The sequence below is a fragment of the Dermacentor silvarum genome, chromosome 9 (assembly GCF_013339745.2).
Source record: "Dermacentor silvarum isolate Dsil-2018 chromosome 9, BIME_Dsil_1.4, whole genome shotgun sequence".
Classification (NCBI taxonomy): domain Eukaryota; kingdom Metazoa; phylum Arthropoda; class Arachnida; order Ixodida; family Ixodidae; genus Dermacentor; species Dermacentor silvarum.
This window is the reverse complement of record NC_051162.1, coordinates 102,601,656-102,621,369: the sequence shown is the minus strand read 5'-3', so window position 1 is coordinate 102,621,369 and position 19,714 is coordinate 102,601,656. Positions and strand designations below refer to the sequence as shown.

The 19,714-nt window shown below is 45.2% G+C and overlaps 1 protein-coding gene across 1 annotated transcript; it reads right to left on the bottom strand.

Moving 5' to 3' along the window:
* Nucleotides 1-980: 980 nt before the first annotated feature.
* Nucleotides 981-18,903, bottom strand: LOC119463438 (uncharacterized). Its single transcript, XM_037724283.2, has 4 exons — nt 18,263-18,903; nt 10,756-10,771; nt 9,340-9,639; nt 981-3,570 (listed from the first exon to the last, which is right to left on the bottom strand). The coding sequence occupies exons 1-4, from the start codon at nt 18,536-18,538 to the stop codon at nt 3,401-3,403; spliced, it is 762 nt and encodes a 253-aa protein (XP_037580211.1). The 5' UTR covers nt 18,539-18,903; the 3' UTR covers nt 981-3,400.
* Between the last annotated feature and the right edge of the window lie 811 nt (nt 18,904-19,714).

The window sequence follows — 19,714 nt, the reverse complement described above, 5'->3', positions numbered from 1 at the left end:
CCGTATTTCGATGGAGGCGAATTACAAAGAAAAAACGCCCGTGTGCTTGCGTTGTAGTGCACGTTAAAGAACCCCAGGTGGTCAAAATTATCTGGAGCCCTCCACTACGGCGTGCCTCATAATCAGAACTGGTATTGGCACGTAAAACCCCAGGAAGAAAAAGACCACCTGTAAAATCACTCACATCTTTTTTTATTACTTCGTCACCCCGCAAAAAAAAACCTTTCTTCTTGGGCCATAGTGACACACCTACAGTACTGCGTAAATAAACGAATAAAAACAAATAAAAAATTGCCCTTCTCTGGTGTTTAACGAGTACTGAGCCGTCCCAGGATATGTGCTGCGGATCGAGCAGCTGGCTTGGAAGACAGCAGTGGCAGCGAGTTGATTTTCAGGTATGAATGCGCATCCTCGCTAGGCAGGCCGGTGTAAATTCTGTGCCCACTGCATTGCTACACGTTGTATGCGCTTGCGTTCAAGAAGAGCTGACCTGCCCGAGTTTTCTGGGGAAAATCGCCGGAGCGTGGCCCTTTGAAAGAAAATGTAATACACCAGAGTTCACCAAGCAGCACTTAACTGGCATAGACCGAGATATGAGATTACAACTTTTACCTGGTTTTACTTGACGAGAAGAAATGTTACTGTGCCACCTGCGACTAGTAGTTTCTTTCCCGAATGCCTAGTCATTCCTAACTGGAATGATATACAGTGCCTATTACAGCACATGTGGTGTTGAAGAAACCATCAAACATCTCCTTTGTGACTGCCCAATATACGAAGAAGAAAGGATGGCTCTCCTGACAGCTTAGGACACTTAGATGACAGGGCTTTCACAGAATAGAAGATATTGGGAACATGGCCTCGTGCGTCTTCTATGTAAAAACCCACACAATCGCTACTGTGTTTCTTGAAATGTACCAGCCTAACTTATTTATTTGTACACACTGCAGCTCCAGGTGTGCAATTGTAAGAGTGGGTTAATACAGCGGTGAACAAATAATGAAGTGGTATGAACAATGGCTATTATAACATTGGCAGCACTAAATATTGGTACAAAATCCAGAGCCCTGGACAATTGTTTTATTCAATACTAAAAGCGGCGAAAGAGTGAAATACATACAGAAAAGCATAAACCGAACAATATTTAAGCAGTTATGCACACTGGTTTTTAATAAGAGGACATTCAAATTTGCTTATCTGGAGTGAACGAAGGCAGCCAGGTAAGGGATTCCATACTTCTATAATGAGGATAAAGACGATGTACTTGAAAGTATGTGTACGGGTATAAAAGGGGATACGATTTAACACGTGGAAGTTAAGCGTGGCAGAAGGCTTGGCGAAAAATGAGCAAGCTGTCTGGGAAGCATGATGGGACATGTTAATTATATTATGCAAAACTTTTCATGATTCCATGTCATGACGTACGCAAAGTGTTGTTAGGTTCAGCGTAGGGAAGGAAGAAAAGGGAGGGGGCAGGATAGCGGTCATGCCACTGAAAAATGAACCGGATGGCTTCGTTTTGAACTGCTTGTGGTTTGATTATGTTAGTTCGGTTATGGGGTGACGACACAGTGGCCGCACAATCGATAATGAGGCGAACAAGAGTTACATACGTTAAGAGTTTCGTAGTCATTGGAGCCTTCTGTATAGTACGACGTAGGTGTCTAAGTTATTTTAAGGCCTTAGAGCACAATTGGCCAATCTGTGCAGATCATGAGAGATTGTAAGTGAATGTTGCTTCAAAGCATTTATATTGTCGAACTCGGGTTAAATATGATTCATTGAAGGAATATATCGCAATTACTGGGGCCGATCTTTTTGTGAAGCACAAAACAACCGGTATTTTTTATTAGTGTTCATTTTCCATGTCTCACACCGAGCACGGAAAGAGGCAAGAGAATTGTTCGTTTGCTTATGACAAGTCACAGAATCAGCCGGGTCGCATAAGACGCAATCGTGCGCATAAAGACGAATGCTGGAAGAAAAAAATTTTTGGAAGGTCATTCACATAAATTAAAGACAATAAAGGACCCTGAACTGATACTTCGGGAACCCCAGAAACTACTTGGTGACATTGCGCAACTGAACTCGGCGTATTGGGACCGGTTAGAAAAAAAAAACTAGCAATCCAATCCATTAAATATGTGCGACCGTTTTTGACTGACTCAGCGATGAACGCTTGATTGTGTGTATGTAAAATTGGAAACTTCTCTCTTCCTTCTCATCTTTCGATCCTCATTCTCTTTTCACCAGTGCATGGTAGCCTACCGAACTCAGCAGGGCTAACTTCCCTGCTTTTCCCTTATGATTTATCTCTGTTTCTCATCGCATTGCGTATGTGATAATGAATGTGCCCATTTGTGGTCCTTCCACCAGAACGTATCAGCCAAAGGGACACGAGAGGTATGTAGTCTTGAATATAGTAAGTGATAACGCCCCATCCGAAACTGACACTTCCGCGTCGAACACGCCCGCTTGATTTATTGTCATTAGAACAAAGCTGCAGCAAGGGAAAAAAGTGATAGTGGAGTTGGCTACGGAGTTTCAATTGGGGTGCAGTTATTACAACATTATATGCTGTGTCTTGCTATAATTTGTCATGGCGGTTGGCATAGAGATCGTCAATACATGGGTCTGATGATGTGGCCATAAGATTTCGCGATTTACGGAGGAGATACGGATATGGCACGGGTATAAAATTATCAAAATAATCATCCTAGTATATAAGAAATAACCAGTCACAAATTACACATCATAAGATTACTCATTGCGTTACCGTCGCCAAAGCTTAGCGAAGAATGGTGGCGCTGCTAATTCAGTCACAATTTAGCTTGGAACCCCAAGCAAGATGATTAGATGCATTCATGTGCATTCGCGAGGAAATGGGCAAACTGAAGAATGAAAACCATTCACCTATGCGCTCAGGAATTCGCGGCAACTGTACACACTGGTTGCGGGATACCGACCGTCCGTCCTCTGTTTCATTTCTGTGTTTGTTCTAGTTTTTGGCAGTGCATGTTTCACATATGTTTAGCAATGAGTCCGTTGACAAGTTCTTTTAGTCAAGCAAGTTGCTTGCTTGGCTTGCTACGCACAACCCATGAAAAGAAGGTGGAAGCGCTACACACTTATTCGTGTACCTGCTGAGATCCATAAATGAAGCATCGAAACACGTGAAATGTGTTTTCTGTGCTTCCACTTCAGGCGGATCATCTTTGGGCACCGCACAACTAAACACTCCGAACAAGTACTGAGTGTACGATACATTGTAGGCCACTTCTTTTTTAACACAATGAACCTTCTTGTTACCTAATTGCCTTCTTGAAGGTCTTGCACATCCAGAGTGTGCTGTTTGCTTATTTTTCAACCTATGATGGGTGTGAATTTCAGAAACCACTTTTTAATCTGATCCTCGAATTATACAATAGTTGTTTAAGTGTCGCTGTCCCAGAGCGAGAAGTGTTGACACGCAGAAAATGATCCCTATAGGAGTCGGTAAAGAAACCATGGCCGCAGCGGCTTCAGTTGGGTTGGGCCCAGTGGTGGCGCTCGGATCCGGTTCCGTTGGTTCTGGAAAAAGAAAACGTCTAAAGTATTGTTTTCAAACATCAGAAGTAAACATCGAAAGTGAGTAAGTAACGCTCCTATCCTGGAAATCGCCAGCTGATACAGCAGGTGATCACCAGGATAGGAGCAGCAAGTGGCCGATTCCCAGTTATGAAGGCAAATCCTGGCGCGGCAGGCTGGTGTAAGTGAGCGTGACGACGAGTCGCTTGCGCGGGGCTTCGGCACGGGTGAACGCGCCTCTAGAGGTGCAGGATTCTCTGGGATCCAGCTTGATTGATTGGACTGACGCTTATCACATATTATATTTTGTATCAACACTACTTGTCCTCCTCTACATTCCCGTTCCTCCCCTTCCCATTTGTACCAGTGTGAAACAGCAGGCAAGAAATACGCGCCTGCGGCCAAGCTCTCCGTTTTTCATTTCATTAATTATTATTTTCTCTCCCTCTCTCTCTCTCGAGGAGATGGTTCCGGAGCGTTGCCTGTTGAGTTACTTTCGCTTCCACCAGGACAGTGTCCGGGTCGACGGGGTCGTCGACCCGGATAGCGAAATAGGCAAACTAGCAATAAATGATAGAAACGTTAATAAAATAAAGATACAAATTCACCATTAGTCACAACGGGTACATGAAAAAAAAGTTACCATTTAGTTCTGCTCAGATGTGCGTTCACGTATTGGAAATAGTTCAACACACGAGTACCGTACTTCACCGGACGGATGATGGAAGCTAAATTTTTGATAAAGTAGAGCTCAAGCAATTTCCATTTAGGACGCAAAATTTCATTCATGTATTTTATTAGTCTTTCTAATAATGCGACCGAAATTAAGCAATATTTAGAAGTCTGGTTCTACTTTTGCCCATTTTTGCGGGAAGGTACTAAAGCTACGAAGCTGCGGTTTAAAACTAATAAAAGTACATGAATGAAATTTTGCGTCCTAAATGGAAATTCCTTGAACTCTAATTTTTCCAAAATTGATCTCTCTTGAGCGTGTAGTTGCCGGGCTGTTTACAACAGAAGATTGCAATATTTGGCAATCTTCAAAAGCAAATTCTCCAAAAAGTAAAATTCAACAATATTTTGCTGCGTCTAGGAAATAGATAAATATGTGCTAAAGCTGCAGAGCAAGGCACAATGCAGTAAATGCAGTAGTTTCTTCTAAATTTGGTCACAACTGAGACACAGTTCGCAAAAACCATGTATCTCATGCTTGTTCTTGAACATTTATTTCTAAATGACAATAATAATTTTTTTATATTATATATAGTTGAAATCTACAAGAATTAGGCTTTGTTATGGCAACTTTGTCTCCTAAGTAGAAGAGCCGCCACGGTTGCTCCAAAAGTACGGCGGTCCCACTCCGGCGCTCATGGCGCCGGAGTGGGACCACCAGCTTAAGCGCCGGAGTGGGACCGCCAGCTTAAGCACGTCGTATTCGACGAACGTTTCCTTTGTGTCTTGATCGCCTTCAGAATCGGTTATTGCGCACTCTCGACTATGCTGACTGAAAAATTCCGTAAAGGTGCAGCATTCGCTTGCATACTCTCACAGTGTTTCAGAGATTATGGTGTATATTTCATACATCATAACAATATGCCGAGCTGCCAGAATGAGCTGGAAATATTGCTCGTGCGTACCGATCACCATTGCTGAGCTCAATTTGCTATGTGATTTAGTACGGGACAAGTTCTCCGGCGCAGTCTGGCCTCGTTATCCCCAAGCGCCTCGGATTTTAAGAAAAATATCAGGTGTAGTCCAAACCCCCATTGATAGTCCACAAACCACCAAATATCTCTCAAACATGTATAGTCCACGGACTATAGTCCAGAAAATACGGTACACGTTTGCGCGGGCTTTATGCGCAAGTCGGTGGAAATGCAGTACGGGAGCCCGACCAGACAAGCTGTACGAGCTGATAGTGCACGCCAGTAAACAGCTTTTATTCGCCCTGTCGCTTTGCGACGGTGTGCTGATATGTCGGTATCATTTGCTTCGCATGGATAACGTCTTTCGCCACGGTCATGGCACGCCAAGCAGAAGCAGTTAGGCACGCTTTGCCTTGAAGCATATCGCATGCGTTATTCTTTTACAACCAATTTAAGGGTATTGACACAATTTTCAGGCACTGTACACGATATCCATGGTAATGATTGCATTTGAACTCTACAATTAAATCACATATCGTATGTTTCTAAAAAAAGGGTGAATAAAAAAGTATACATTTTATTAGTTAGTCATTTCCTTGTTACAATGATAGTGCTTATTATTGTGCACAAACAATATACCAGCTGATCATTTTAGATTCTCAGGAATTTTTAAAAATTGCTGGTGGCAGCTTATTTCTCGTCCCTTAGCTGGATTATTAAAGCGAAGATTTCTATGTCTCATTTATTCTTCCGTGAGCGCCCAAAACGCACTGCAGGAAAGCCAAATTACACAATGGAGCTATCTGCGTATCTGCGCACAGAATAGAACAACAGTGCACGACATACGTATCGTAGAATATTACATTTACATTCGCAGCTGTACCGATAGGAACAATGCAAACTGCAACGCCACGCCACCCAGACGAACTGTATATATCTGCATTGCATTACGCGCGTCACGCAATGCATTCCCAGCCATTAGCCATGAGTGGGCCGCGGGTGCAGCGCACGGCAGAAAAGTCTGCCGTACGCGAACGTAAGTGCGAGCGCAATCTTGCCCATAAGGCCGATCCCGTGTATCGGCAATGACAGAGCCTTTGACCGTCTACCACAGCGATCACAAGGCAATACTGTGCAAGTCTAGAGTCGTCCGTGAAAGTGTAAGTGTGTGCGTGTAATCAACGGCTACATGATCTAAAATAAAGGCTATGCAACTTAACGAAATCTGTCTTCATTCAACTTCAACGTTCCAAAAATACAATCCTAAACAAGCAATCAAATCACATATGCATCGCATCGGGTCGCTAGGCATTTTTTGGGTTCGGTGCGTGGTCGTTGGCTTTGGACTTCGACTGGAAATCAGTTTGCATGGGAGAAAGCTTCGTGTTCAACCATCGTTTTTTTTAAGAAAGGGGCTTTGATTTTCTTGAATAGGTGGACCTTACTAAAGCGAGAAATCGTGACACATATTCAATGAATTACCAAAGATTCACTAATTGACTTCCTAATTACTAACTTTACGGCCCATATTTTAGGCGATGAGAGTTTGCAACACGTATCCACTTGAATTCAATCTCGAGGATGACACCAGTTTTGAGATATTATTTCCCAAAGTGTCACACAAAATATATGGGCGTTCAAGTTACATTTGTACTTCAACCGAGAAAAGAGCCTTTTGGTAAAAAATAAAGTTGTACAACAGTGAACTTTTACGGCGAGTTTGATGGCGCATATCTCTAAACTGATGCTATTGTGGAAAATAATTCAAAGTGGATGTGCCGTGCAAGTTCACCAGTTACAATTCGTAAATTGCAATATGTGCGGTAATGTAAACAATTGGGAAGGTAATTAGTGGCTGTGTTATATTACTTGAATATGTGTTCCGATTTCTCGTGGAAGTAATCTGCACCTCTCTGGATAATCAAGCTCAAGGACTAGAATAATGTTATCTGCAATAGGCGATTTTCAAAATTCCCGCGAACCTTAAATAGGACCACCCCGTATAGAGCCTCGGTGCGGACGTGTAATCCATGTAACAATCAAGAAATAAGAATATAAAATCTAACTTCCAACGAAGAGAGCACCACTAATAGAGCCGCTTAGAGTGATAGCACAATATTTCAGTGCAATTTCATTTTGACGTCTAGGTACAGCCGCAGCGGAAAATGATTAGCACAACTGGCGGATGACCGGAGGAGGGATATTGCGGTACGCGGTGTTCTTGTTCCCGTCCACACTGGTAGTTGCTTGGCACTCTCGTTTTCGGCATGCTTCGGAACAACAGCGTCGCGCGCCGCAATTTATCTGCTCGGGTGATCGGTCACTTGTGCTAATCCTTTTCCGCTGCTGTTGTACTTCAATAGTTACCTTGTCTAGCTTGTTGATGTATACGCTGTGCAGCAATATGTAAGAGAAGACATTTAGCACTCAACGCAGATTCCTGTGAAATTAAAACTACGCACGTTAATTATTTCTAGGTCGCTATAATGTAAGAGCTCCTTTTCCTAGATGCAATTCACTTCGCATCATCCACGGTTGACGGCAGGCCGACGTGGACGCAGCGCCATTCGTACCACTGATAGAAGGCCGAAAAGTAATGTAAGAGAATCGTTGGAGTAGCCGGCCCATGTTTCCTATTTGAAACGCGTGTTATAGCATGCCCATGATTGAAGGATTTTATGTAAATTTCAAAGCAGATTTAGAAGAACGGGAGCCGAGGGACCCGATTATTATTAATCATACCATAAGAAGCCAACAAACCAGGACACCAAGGAAAATATAGGGGAAATTACTTGTACTTACTAAGCGAATTAAAGAAATGGTAGATTATTGGAAATGAAAGTGAACGAAAAAACAAACAAATTGCCACAGGTGGGGAACGATCCCATGTCTTCGCATTACGCGTGCGACGCTCTTACCAGTTGTGCTACCGCGGCGCCACTTTCCTTTCGACTTCCTCGGGTATTTATGTTTTACTACTTGAACTAGCCCTGGGAGTGTTAGCCAGTGTCATTACTCCCAAAACTTGGCGGCGGATGGGGAACATCTTTTCTGGCGCAGGCTTCACGCGAGTACGTGATCTTTATGGGTGAAGGCAACTGGTCAATAAACCCAGAACATACTTAGGTTAGGATGAATTATGTACTTCAAAAGCAAATTTTGCTCCACGCATTATGCTGCGCCTATTTTCAATTCGAAATTTTAAAGAAATAACAAAGCTCGCAAACATTACTCGAATCACCGCTGTACACAATAATTATCTGCCTAGACGGACATAATTTGCAAGAAACGCCAATGATATACATTCATTATTGCAGTGTTTACAATATTTACCTTCTCAGTTGCAAACTTTACGACAGACGTTTATATTGGAAAGTTGAAGGGAATCGTCATGAAAGTCTTGTTCCCCGTTTCTACGTTTTAAAGCAGCATTGCAAACCAAAATAATTACCCTCAAATTATTCGTTCAATTTACCTAACTATGCACGCAGAATTGCGAAGCCCGGCTCGCGGCGTAACCCCCTGTGACGTAGTAAAACGGCGTAAAGCGAAGCAGCTTGACCATGTGGCGCGGCACAAGGTCCATCTCGTCCCTGTTGCTGAGCTGACTATGCGTTCAAGCTGGAGTCGCGCAAAGTGCCGATCGTAGTGAGACCGCGGAAAAGGGTAAATGCGACTGCAACTTAATTGTACACGTAGCTTTTACGCCAAATCAGGGTTGCACAAACAGCCGCGTTTCGTGGTGCCGAGTGCGCAATCAGGCAAATTGAGCGAATCATTCGACGCCAGTTATTTCAGTCGACATACACATTTCGAAATGTAGAAACACGGAAGTAGACTTTAATTGTGAATACCATCAACTTTCCAGTATAATCAAGTGCAAAAGGTAATTGCAAAGTGCAAAGTGGGTAATTCGGAAGTTATACAATGCAATTAGTTTACTCGGTAATTAGATTACTTTGGATTTTCTTGCAAAGCATGGGCAGATAATTCACAGGCTGTGAAATTTCGCGTAACATCTGCAGGCTACTTTAAAGAACGTTTGGGAAAGTAAAACAAAACCTACTGCATAATTGAACCGGATACATGCTCCAGGAATAAGGGAATCTGCCAGCAGCACACTCACCAGCCTGCGTCGTTATCAAGATAGACCTTGTTGTGGCCGCTTCGTCACAGTCACAGTCGTCCAGCAGGTTGGCGAATGTGACGGTGCAGTTGTACTCCGTCTCCGGCTGCAGTCCTTTCAAGGTGATCGTGGATGACTTCCCTCCGTGGTCATCGCAACTGAAGTGGCGTTCTTCGTCTGGACCCGACAGTGTGCCGTAGCACAAGTCCAGCGGCCCATTCTTCTTCTCTGGTACAAAGACCACGACTTCGACTGACTTAGCACCCGTAGCGGTGCCCCAGAGCTCGAAATCTCCAGGTGCTGCGTCCCAGACAACAATTACAACAAAATATGGTCAAAGGCAATGCATGAAGCCACGTATGCCAGTTATAGTCATGCCGTGTTTAACGTTATACAAACAGCGCTGAAGACAGGACAAGGCCGAGTGATGTAGACGGCAGGTGCGGGGTGAGGTGTCGTGCTTTTGTCCAGTCTTCCGCGTTCCTTATTAAAATGTTAGACGTAGAGAACTTGTAATAAATCCCAATCGGCTTGGCTTTTCTATCTTAAAAGAGCTGTTTAGGGAGAAAAGCGTAAGGACGTGTCTCGATGGCGGGTCTATCAACAACTCGCACGAGTACAAAGCCGAATTGGATCTTTAACCGTTGCTGCTAAACATGTACACTGAGCCGCCAATGTTTATGGACTGTGGGATCCCAGGAAAGTTGAATAGTTCAGCAGCCTGGTAACGGAGCTTCGTATTCGGTGGCCGTATTCACAAAAACATTTAACGCCAGAATTGTTCATTGGAGTGAATACCATGAAATTTTGATGCGGGTCATTTTATTAGTGAATGCAACCAGGCAAACGCCAACATCACTTACGAAAGAAAATGTTGGTGAATTCCGCCTCAAATTTTGAGCCTGTACCAGTATACGCTAGGAACATTGCATTAGGCGGATCTACTACCTGTCGTAACAAACTGCTGAGCAATTTTACGTTTCCTGCGCTCCACCGTGTGTACCCCGTTTCGGACGACTCCATTTGAATAAGGTAGCCTAAGCGGAAACCACTGTCAGCTGTAAAATTTACTCGCAAGCGCTATTGAATGACGTTTCGCAAAAGAACGGCGGGTCATTGTAGCAGGTTGGTAATATTGCACTCTCTGCACATTTTATTCAGACGCTTTTCATTTTAACGTGTAACATGTACCGCACATGTCAGAAAAACTTTTAGCTTGGGTAAAAAATCAAATAAAATAAATGTTTATGCATCACCAAAGATGATGGGAGCACAGAGAAAAAAAAATTGAATAGGTTGATGCGGCCTTAAGCCCATTGTATTGTGGAAGAAGCATGCTCCAATGTTTAAAATGCATCTTCTGTGCTATGAAATACTAAGGTAAATACGCCATTAAGCCAAGAAAAAATTACTTACCAGCCTGAGCCTGGATCTGAAAGAAAAGAACACAATGATTTCATCAAGAATCCTGAAGGTTAACCACTGCGTATGCAACTGAACAAACTCTCCGTGTATAACTTAATTGTGCGGGGTATTCTTGGCACGACAGTTGCCAGTTTTTTTTTAAATCGCCTGTTTCAGATAGCATTGTAGTCGGCGAGTTTGATTACGCGAAGAGGGGTCATTAATTATTTGAGAAATCAAAATGAATGTTGAGCCATTTAATAAAAAATACATTAAAAAATAATAAGTTTTCAACTATTTACTTTACGGTACTATATTGCAAGTTACTAAAAGTAGCTAGTGAGTTGAAGGCCTATCTACTACGAACAAACTTCCAAAATTGACTCCACTTTCAAAATATTCCTACTAGAGTGTGTTACGTAGTAAATTGGGCGTTCCTGCTATATTTGTTCTTCAGAGTGGAAAATGGCATTTTGTTAAGAATGTATTTTCACAATTTATTTCTTCTTCTTCTTCTTTTTGGGGCTTTACGCGCCAAAACAAGTCCTGATTATGACGCACGCCGTAGTGGAGGGCTTCGGCATTAATTTTGACCACCTGACACAATGTATTTTACGGCACATAACTCGAAGTAAAGTGCGCCTCATCAGTAATCCAGATAAATATTTAGAGGTGTGCTATCGACCACAGGCGATCTCAAAAACAAAAGCTGGCAGTCTTTCAAGAATGTCCGATATATTTCTCCGATCAATGCTTAGTGAGACGCTGTTTTCCAATGAGGAGACAAAAATAGTTTCCAATCGGCACACATCACCAAAGAACAAGACTCTCTCTATTCAGATCATAACCGCCGTATATGAAGTTCTGCAGCTCTGATTACAGTTTATTGCACTCAAAAGCACAAATGAATTGGCTCTAAGGCCTCATTCACACAGCCGTCAAACGCTCCCTCACGTCACCGTCACGTCAAAAACACGCACAGCAGGCGCGACGGAGCAGTGTACGAATAGGCGAGTTTCGCAATGCCGAGTGGTTTTCTGCTGCTGTTCTTGATTTGCAAGCGGAGACCGCAACAAGGGCGCAAAGCTCAGCGACGAACGAGTACGTGGGGGCGAAAAATGTGCAGGAATCGCAAGTTCGGCCATCGGCGTGGTCCATGTCGCACATTTGAGCACCCCCGAAACGCACAGCTGAGTTTTCGACGTGCCGCACGTGGAACCAATGCTGGCACGCATGTAAACAAACCAGCCGCCGCTGCTGTTGCCAGCTTCAGCTTTGTAATATGGCTCTATTTAGCGTCGGCTTCTTAATTTCTGATTGGTCGATATTTGAGGGGCGGGGATCCGTCACCGTGCTGGCGACGGAAACGTAGAGCACCGCTCTGCGTCGCCGGCGAGCCGTTTTTGAGGGGAAAACGACTCGGAAACCCTCTCCCCTGACGAAAACGGATGCCGTGACGGTGACGTGACGGAGCGTTTGACGGCTGTGTGAATGAGGCCTAATATATATTTGAGGCAGAGTTACCGTGCGGGACCGTGCCATAAAGCGTCAGTTAAAATTAGATTAAACGAAGAGAGAGAGAGCGAGACAGAATACATTTATTGGACCATCGAGGTCGTTGCTCTTGAGGTCGCGTGGGTGGTGTCCTCATTCCAGGACTCCACTCGCCATGGCTGCTCGACGAACTTGCTGGACGAGAGCATCTTGTCCTGCCAGGGTATCACCGGTCAGCTGTACCTCCCACCGCTCAAATGACGTGCTAGGCACGTCATTTGAGGTTGAGGTTTGCCCCCCACCCCCTCGAGATGTGGAAGAGTGTAGGGCGTGTGTCGCCGCACCAGGGCAGATGCCTCGATATGTTTGTGGGTGCATTTGCTGTATCTGTGTAGGCTTGGGAAAGTGTTAGTCTGGATAAGTCTGAGAGCTACTGCCTCTTTAGTGCTGAGCGTTTTGTGAGGGGGAAGGATAAATCTGGCGGTTGAGCCGCTGGATCTCGAGGCGGTCGCAGTAATTGGATGGCAGGGGCACGAAGGTGATTGCCATTGATGGGACAGTCGCCCATTGATGGTACGATTGGTTTTGCCCCGCTCGGTTGATTAGCGCTCGAGCTAACGCGTTCGCCCTTTCGTTCCCCTCCAATCCCGAGTGGGCCGGTGTCCACCTGATTTGATGGGATTCTTGCAGCCTCGGGCCCAGAATATGAGGTCTGTCGACGAGAAGATTATGTCCGAGGGAGCGTCACATGCTCGACACAAATACATGCAAAGCTTTTTTAACACGAAACTGTTTTATCCCGGCTTTCACGACTGATTTCCGGTAACGGAGGTAGCGGATGTGATAGTCGCCATCTAGGAGCGGTGAAGCGAAGCACTGCATTGTGACACCAAAGAGCGCCGACAGAGAGTGCTTCGATAGTCACAGCACAGCCGAGGGTCCAATGCGGTGTAGCCATAGAATAGACAACCAAGTATAACCTCGTGCACAGTTTCATGCAATTATACAATAAATAATCATACAATAAAAACATTAATAATATTGTCTGACCGCAGGAGTCGAACACAGGAACTCTGGAAAAGAAGCCCCGACACGCGACATAAAACGCCCTTACGAATTTATCGTGGGCAAGCCAGTGCGTTAAGGCGCATGGCGCGTTTTGATTTGGCTGCCTCGACAAGCTGAGCCGTTGTAATTAGTAGCGATTGAGATTATTCGCCGTGTCTACTCCACTTCGAAAAGCATAGATTCCTCTGAAATTTACGGACAATGAAGGCATATAAAGTGCAATAAACAAAGCCACGTGAACGTCTCAATCCACAAGCACGGAGATCAGAGAAATTCATGTACTTTTGTGGCCTCGTGTAGGCAGTTAGCTTCGGATTAGCCTGTGGCGCCTCTTCGCCTATGGATTGTGGCTTCTACGTGCATCAGCAGTGCATCGCCTACTGTTTCGCTTCCTATGGCACCAACTACGACAACTGCTGCGCTAAAAGGCGCAGAAAGGCAAAGACGTCTCCGGGCCAATCTCGCTTTGCTTCGGCGAGAGACACGCCAGCGTGAAGCAGAATGCCTTCGCGCGTTCGCGGCGCACGGTGCGAACTCTGGCATTCCTGCAGCTGGTGCGCGTCACAGCTCGACTGGCTGCCGTAGCCTCGACGGAGCCGGATCAGAATGCTCACACCTTCGCCGAAGCCACTCGATAGCAGGACGGCGCGCGCCAACAAACCTGCAACGTGGTCGCCGGCCCGCAAATCGTGCGTCTTTCGCTGCAGCGGACCGTGATTTCACGAAGCAAACATGTAACAGCTTCTGTGAAGACACGTTCCACTTTCGTGTTCTACTGATCCCTATGAAAGAGGGATCAACCATAATTTTTTAACTGTAATGACATGCGCTTAAGAGGCATGCATCACATATGCTTTGAAAGCATGTTTCGTTACCTGTCCGGTCCCTATATAGGCATGCAATACGTATACTCGTATAAACGTTTCACATTGAGTAGTTTGCGCCCCGCGCTCCAGGGGGCGCCACAGGCACGCCGCCATTAAACGCTTTCTGAATCGCGAGCAAGCATGGAGTCAGCCGTCACCATCCACGCCATGTAACGTTCCGCCGAGAGGCCGGGAATTGTGTATTATTATGTAATTGTTTATTTATAAATGTAAAAGAGCCGAAGGAAGACGTGCTCTGACGTGAACTGCAAAAACTGCGACAGAGACTAGAAGGCGTGGGATGAGACTGTGCGTCAGCTTTATCCACACGTCTCAACTGAACAAGGAGTGCCCGTGTTTAAGACCGTACGTATATAAGGCACACTTTCTGCAACACGAGCTGAACAAGCTACACCGCCAGCGCCAAGTAGCCAATGGTCAGCAATGAGCGGTGGCCGTTGCCGGCAATGATATCAGATATCAATGCTAACACCACCAGCAGCAACAACACAGTCTTACTGCCACCGCGCCCGGCGCAGCATATTGGGTATGTTGAACTTCGATAAGCATGCAATTCAGCGGTATACGGGCTCCCCATACAAGCGCGACTTATTTACTCAAGTAACTTCACTTTCCATAACAGCTAATTCAAACTTAAAAGAAAAGACGCAAACCGTGAATTTTCTATGTGCGCCATGAATCAAACAGCAGGCCAGAGATCACTGCGCCACTTGCGACATTCTTGTAGACGCGTTCACGAATACATTTTAATATGTCCTGTAAATAATCAGATAACTTTTCCCAATTTAAGTTGTCTGACCAACGCTCGCAAAACGAATGACGCGGTTGGTGCCAACCAACGTGGTCAGTGTAGGTCTCGAAGAAGCGTTTTCTGCGCGCACACGTGGGTGGGTCTATTCCCGAACGAAGTTGTCGCACAGTTATTGACGACAACAGGTGCACGAACGTAACAGCCTTACAAATCTACCGCTGTAAATACTAGAATACGAAGGGCAAAAATAAACAACATCAGACTGCTGCATTTGTTGCCTGCAGCCGCTTAGCTTGCCAACCGTAAGGTGCAATGCTGACGGAACCGATACGCAAAGGCACACTTACACTGCCTCTGCAGCTTTACCCAAAATTTCGTGTCGTCACTGATTTTCACCCACTCCCTTATCATCGTGACGGTCGTAATAGCGGCTGTCCGAGTCGCCCGAGCCGTGCCTGTGGACGCCGTTCCCATTGTAAACATGCGAGCAAACGCCGATGCGAAGGCGCTCAATGGTGGGCACTGGCACGTGACCAAATATGGCGGTGCCAATGAATATGGTGCTCTAAAAGGTCTTCACTTTCGCAAAGACATGGGTGCATCACATGCGAAACTAATGAACACATTAAATGCCAGCTCCTACATGCAGTCTATTACGAACCATGAGTAACGGTGTTGCGACCGGGGGTCCGAACATTTGTGGTATAAATTCCGCGTGGAGGAGTAAGGGTACGTAGGGCTGGGCTCGATGTGCAAGACGTTTAAAAACACATGTTTATATTACATTATGTAGAAGAGTCTTGCAAGAAGTACAGAAGATAATAAGTTATGATCAAGTTCCAGTTGCCGATCTCACTCATCCAGCGTCCGTATCCTCATTTTAACACCTCTGTCGTCATTGTCCAGCCTGACACCGTCTTCCCGCAATCCGGTGTCAGGAGACGGATTACATCATGTCCCACCAATCCGAAGGGTGATAACCATTTTCCTCCGAAGAGAGCTATATTCCAAACACACGTACATCACAGGGACGAACAGGGGAGGAGGGAAGCACAGTGACCCCGCCTCCGGCGCGCACATGGCAGTTTGGGTGGTTGACAGGTGACATGAAGGAATGTCCCCATCAGCAGAGTTCAAATGCTTGTGATGAGTCGTCAGGTTTGGCGTTGGATCGGACGGGGTCGTCGGTTCGTTATCTGTGAGAGATTGTTTTCGCAGGGAAAACGGTTGATCACAACAACGGTTCGAAGAGAGGTCACTACCGGAATATTGATAAAAAGAAACTCGGCGCTACAGCGAGCAAATTGTTTATTTGAAATAGTTCACAAATGTAATACAAATGTTTGTGCACGCTGTATTGATCCATAGCCACTGGCTATAGTAGTGAGTCTGCTCACAAAAAATGCAATTCGCAGCAAGGTAACTGATAAACAAATAGTGGGTATAGATGCTCAATTAGGAACAAAGCAACACTCATGCATAAAATACAGTAAAAAGTTATAACAATCATTGACAGTTAATTCTCAAAGTAAAGCTTGCTTTCAATTCTACCTGGAGTATAAAGAATAAGAACGCATACCGGGTGTTCCGGCGAACACTTAAAAAAATGTCGCAGTTTCACTCGAAAGGCGAAGCATCAATTGCGATAGCAAATTAGTAGGGAGCTATACGTCGAAAGTCTTTACCACCTTCTCGCCTCGCAACGTTTTTATATAATTACGCATTTGGTGCCGCAACTAAACATCGCCTGCCTCCCTCCCTCCCGTCTCCCCACGGCCTTTCGCGCGACGGAAGAAGTCGCGTTTGCTCTCTCTCTCTCTCTATATATATATATATATACATATATATTATATATATATGGTGATTGTAAAGGAGGAAAGAGACGCTTAATTGTGCCGCTCTTCAGGGAGCACGGCGCAGAACGCGCGTTTGCTCTCCGTTGTGCGTTCACTCCCCGTGAAATCGCGCGAGGGCTTTCACTCGCACATACACCATACGGCGCGCGGGGATTTCATCGCCGTTGACGTCATACGGAACCTCATGGCGACGGCGACGGTGAAAACGACGCCGACGGTAGAAATCCGCTTTGAGTGTCCGTATAATTGCTATCGAATAAAAAAAATTAAAGGTTGCCTGCGGCAGATAGCTCGGTCTACTCGTAGAGGCGGCGTAATTAAGCTACCATATGGCCCCGACCGTGCGTTTTGGCGGTACCCTCCCGCAGTCGATACCAAGGCGAGTTGCATGTAACATCGCGACACACTCCGAGGGCTTTCACATCGCACAATGAAATCACGCGCAAGAGGCCTGCCGGAGGACTCGCTGGGGTTTCACACGCCTTCACGTTGACGCGGACTCGGTCCTACAAAATTTCATCGCCAGGTTGACGACGGCGGAGCGGACATGCAGGACGCCGACGGTAGAAAAAGGGCGCGCTCTGAGTGCATCCGTATAATTCGCTATCCGCGAATAGTGACGTCCGGAAGCAAATTGCCTAGGAATACAAGCTTGCCATGCGTAGACAGAGCAGCTATTTGCATGAGTCATACTGCGAGAGTGGCCCGAGAGCATTACTTGCAGAAGAAGGATATGACAACTTGCATATACATGAGCCTAATGTAACCCTAACCACATTAAGTGCATTACCATTAACTGCTGTTTTAGCTATTACCATATGGCCCATATTGCGATTTACAAATTCTGGAAGTGGATTTTGCAAGGCGGATCCACTTGGAATGAATTTTCAGGATGACACCAGTTTCGAGATATCAATTCCCGAACTTTTTTGAGAAATGCATTGGCGTTCCAGTTAAGTTTGTGCTTCAATGCATAAAACGACGTTTTGTTAGGAAAGCCATAAAACACTAACTGCGGAGCAATAAAACGTCTTAGCAAGTTCTGTGTGTCGTTTTTAGCTCCTCGATGTAGATACCAATAATTCGCATTGCAGTATCATCGGTATGCATCAGCCGGCTAAGAAAGTGAAAAATGCCAGGGGCCAAGTACGATTCCTTGCGCTGGTCCTGTGCGCACACAATGAGGGAATCGTTTGCGAAACCCGCAACTGCCTGACCGTAGGTAGAACATTATGATGACAATAATCGCGGTTCACTAATATAAAAGTACCTTTGTTTGTGGATGCGGCTTACGTACGCTAATTTCCCGTTGCTCGAGTTGAACAATGATTCGCCACAATGTGCCTCCTGCTCTAGTTTAGCTTTGCTTGATGTATTGAGGGAGAAAACATATGACTGACGGGCTCAGTTATTTCTGTTTAACTATTACCACTATAAGCTAAATAAGCGGAGTAGAAACTTACTTGTGAAATAGCAGAAAACGCCGCCAATGCAGTCACAATGACCCTCCGCGCAGTCCATCGGCACTTAGGTGTGTCTCGCTGGAAAGCTGCCATGGCCAAGCAAGACATCCGTACAGAGAGAAATGCGATAGCTGTGCTGCTTCCTTGTCGCAAATAGAGAGCTTGGGTCGTTGAAACGACCAATCTTGTGGCGATGAATAGCGTGCGCACACGCCGGTTGCTTGTATATTTCTGCCGACAACCGTCCCACGCGCGTGTGACGAGGGCCTTGCTCATGTCTTGCGCAGCGTGCGTCCCGGAAAATACAGCCGCCGCCAACTTTTACTGCTGCTTTTCGTTTTGACATATCTAATCGCCGCGCGAACGGAAAAGGAACTCTCCGCAGTTTTTAAGTAGTGGCGCTGCGGTTGCTATTTCTATTCGATGGATCGTATTGTATAATTACCCGGGCTTTGTACGTGCATACAGCGCTCTCCTATCATTTTGAGCACTACACTTTGTAATTAGTGTTCCCGCTCAAGCACTTATCTGTTTCAAAGCTGGAGCTTGGGCTTCTTTTGAGTATTGCCATCCAACTTGTAATACGTTGGAGCTATTGTGTCAAGGACAGTGCTTCACGGCTATACATTTGCCAGACATTTCGATTGTCATATGATGCGCTCATACTTTTTTCTGTGACCAACCACTTTAAATGACTTTAAATAAAGTGCTTTTTTCGTTCTTTGTTTCGATACAGGCAGACATCGATATAACGCGGCTGAGTGATACAAAGGGAGATCCACTCGCTAAACATTCTGTAACGCTAGCGCCAACGCAATGACTCAGTGGAAGTTGCGACCTGAATCGCAAGCTATGTGTGGTGATAGTCCTGTCGAATTCGCAAGGTCTTTAGCTTTGTCATACAGGCCCAAGGAGATGTGTCAGCATAGAAAAGGCGCACTGAGTGATGTAATATGCTGAGTCGGTTTAGGAAATGTTACACAACAGGCACCTGATAGTGCCGCGTCCACTCATACGTTCTTTAGGTTTGCGATACTGGCACTGTGCAAATTGGCTGCACCCTTGTCTCAATATCATTCGTTTCCAACTTACGTAAGACACAGTACATACGCGTACGTTCAGCGAAATATAAAAATATAGCCTGATGAAATATTTCCCCTGTGTAGACTTGTCAGCTGCGAAGACGTCGTGCGTTCTTATTTGGAGCATGAACGCCTTTGTAGCGAACAATTACGTATGATATAAATGAGCCGACTCTGTTATTACTTCTTGATGTAAATATTTCATCAGTACTAAAGCGTACGATCTAAAAGGTATTTCGTAAAATGTGGTCGTTCGTTCTCACATTAAGACGTCAAGATCGCCACTGAGATATAAAGGGCGAACACTAAAGCGATTCTGATCATGCAGAAGCTTCTCCTTGGAACAACTTGCAAGTTTCCGAAGTATTCA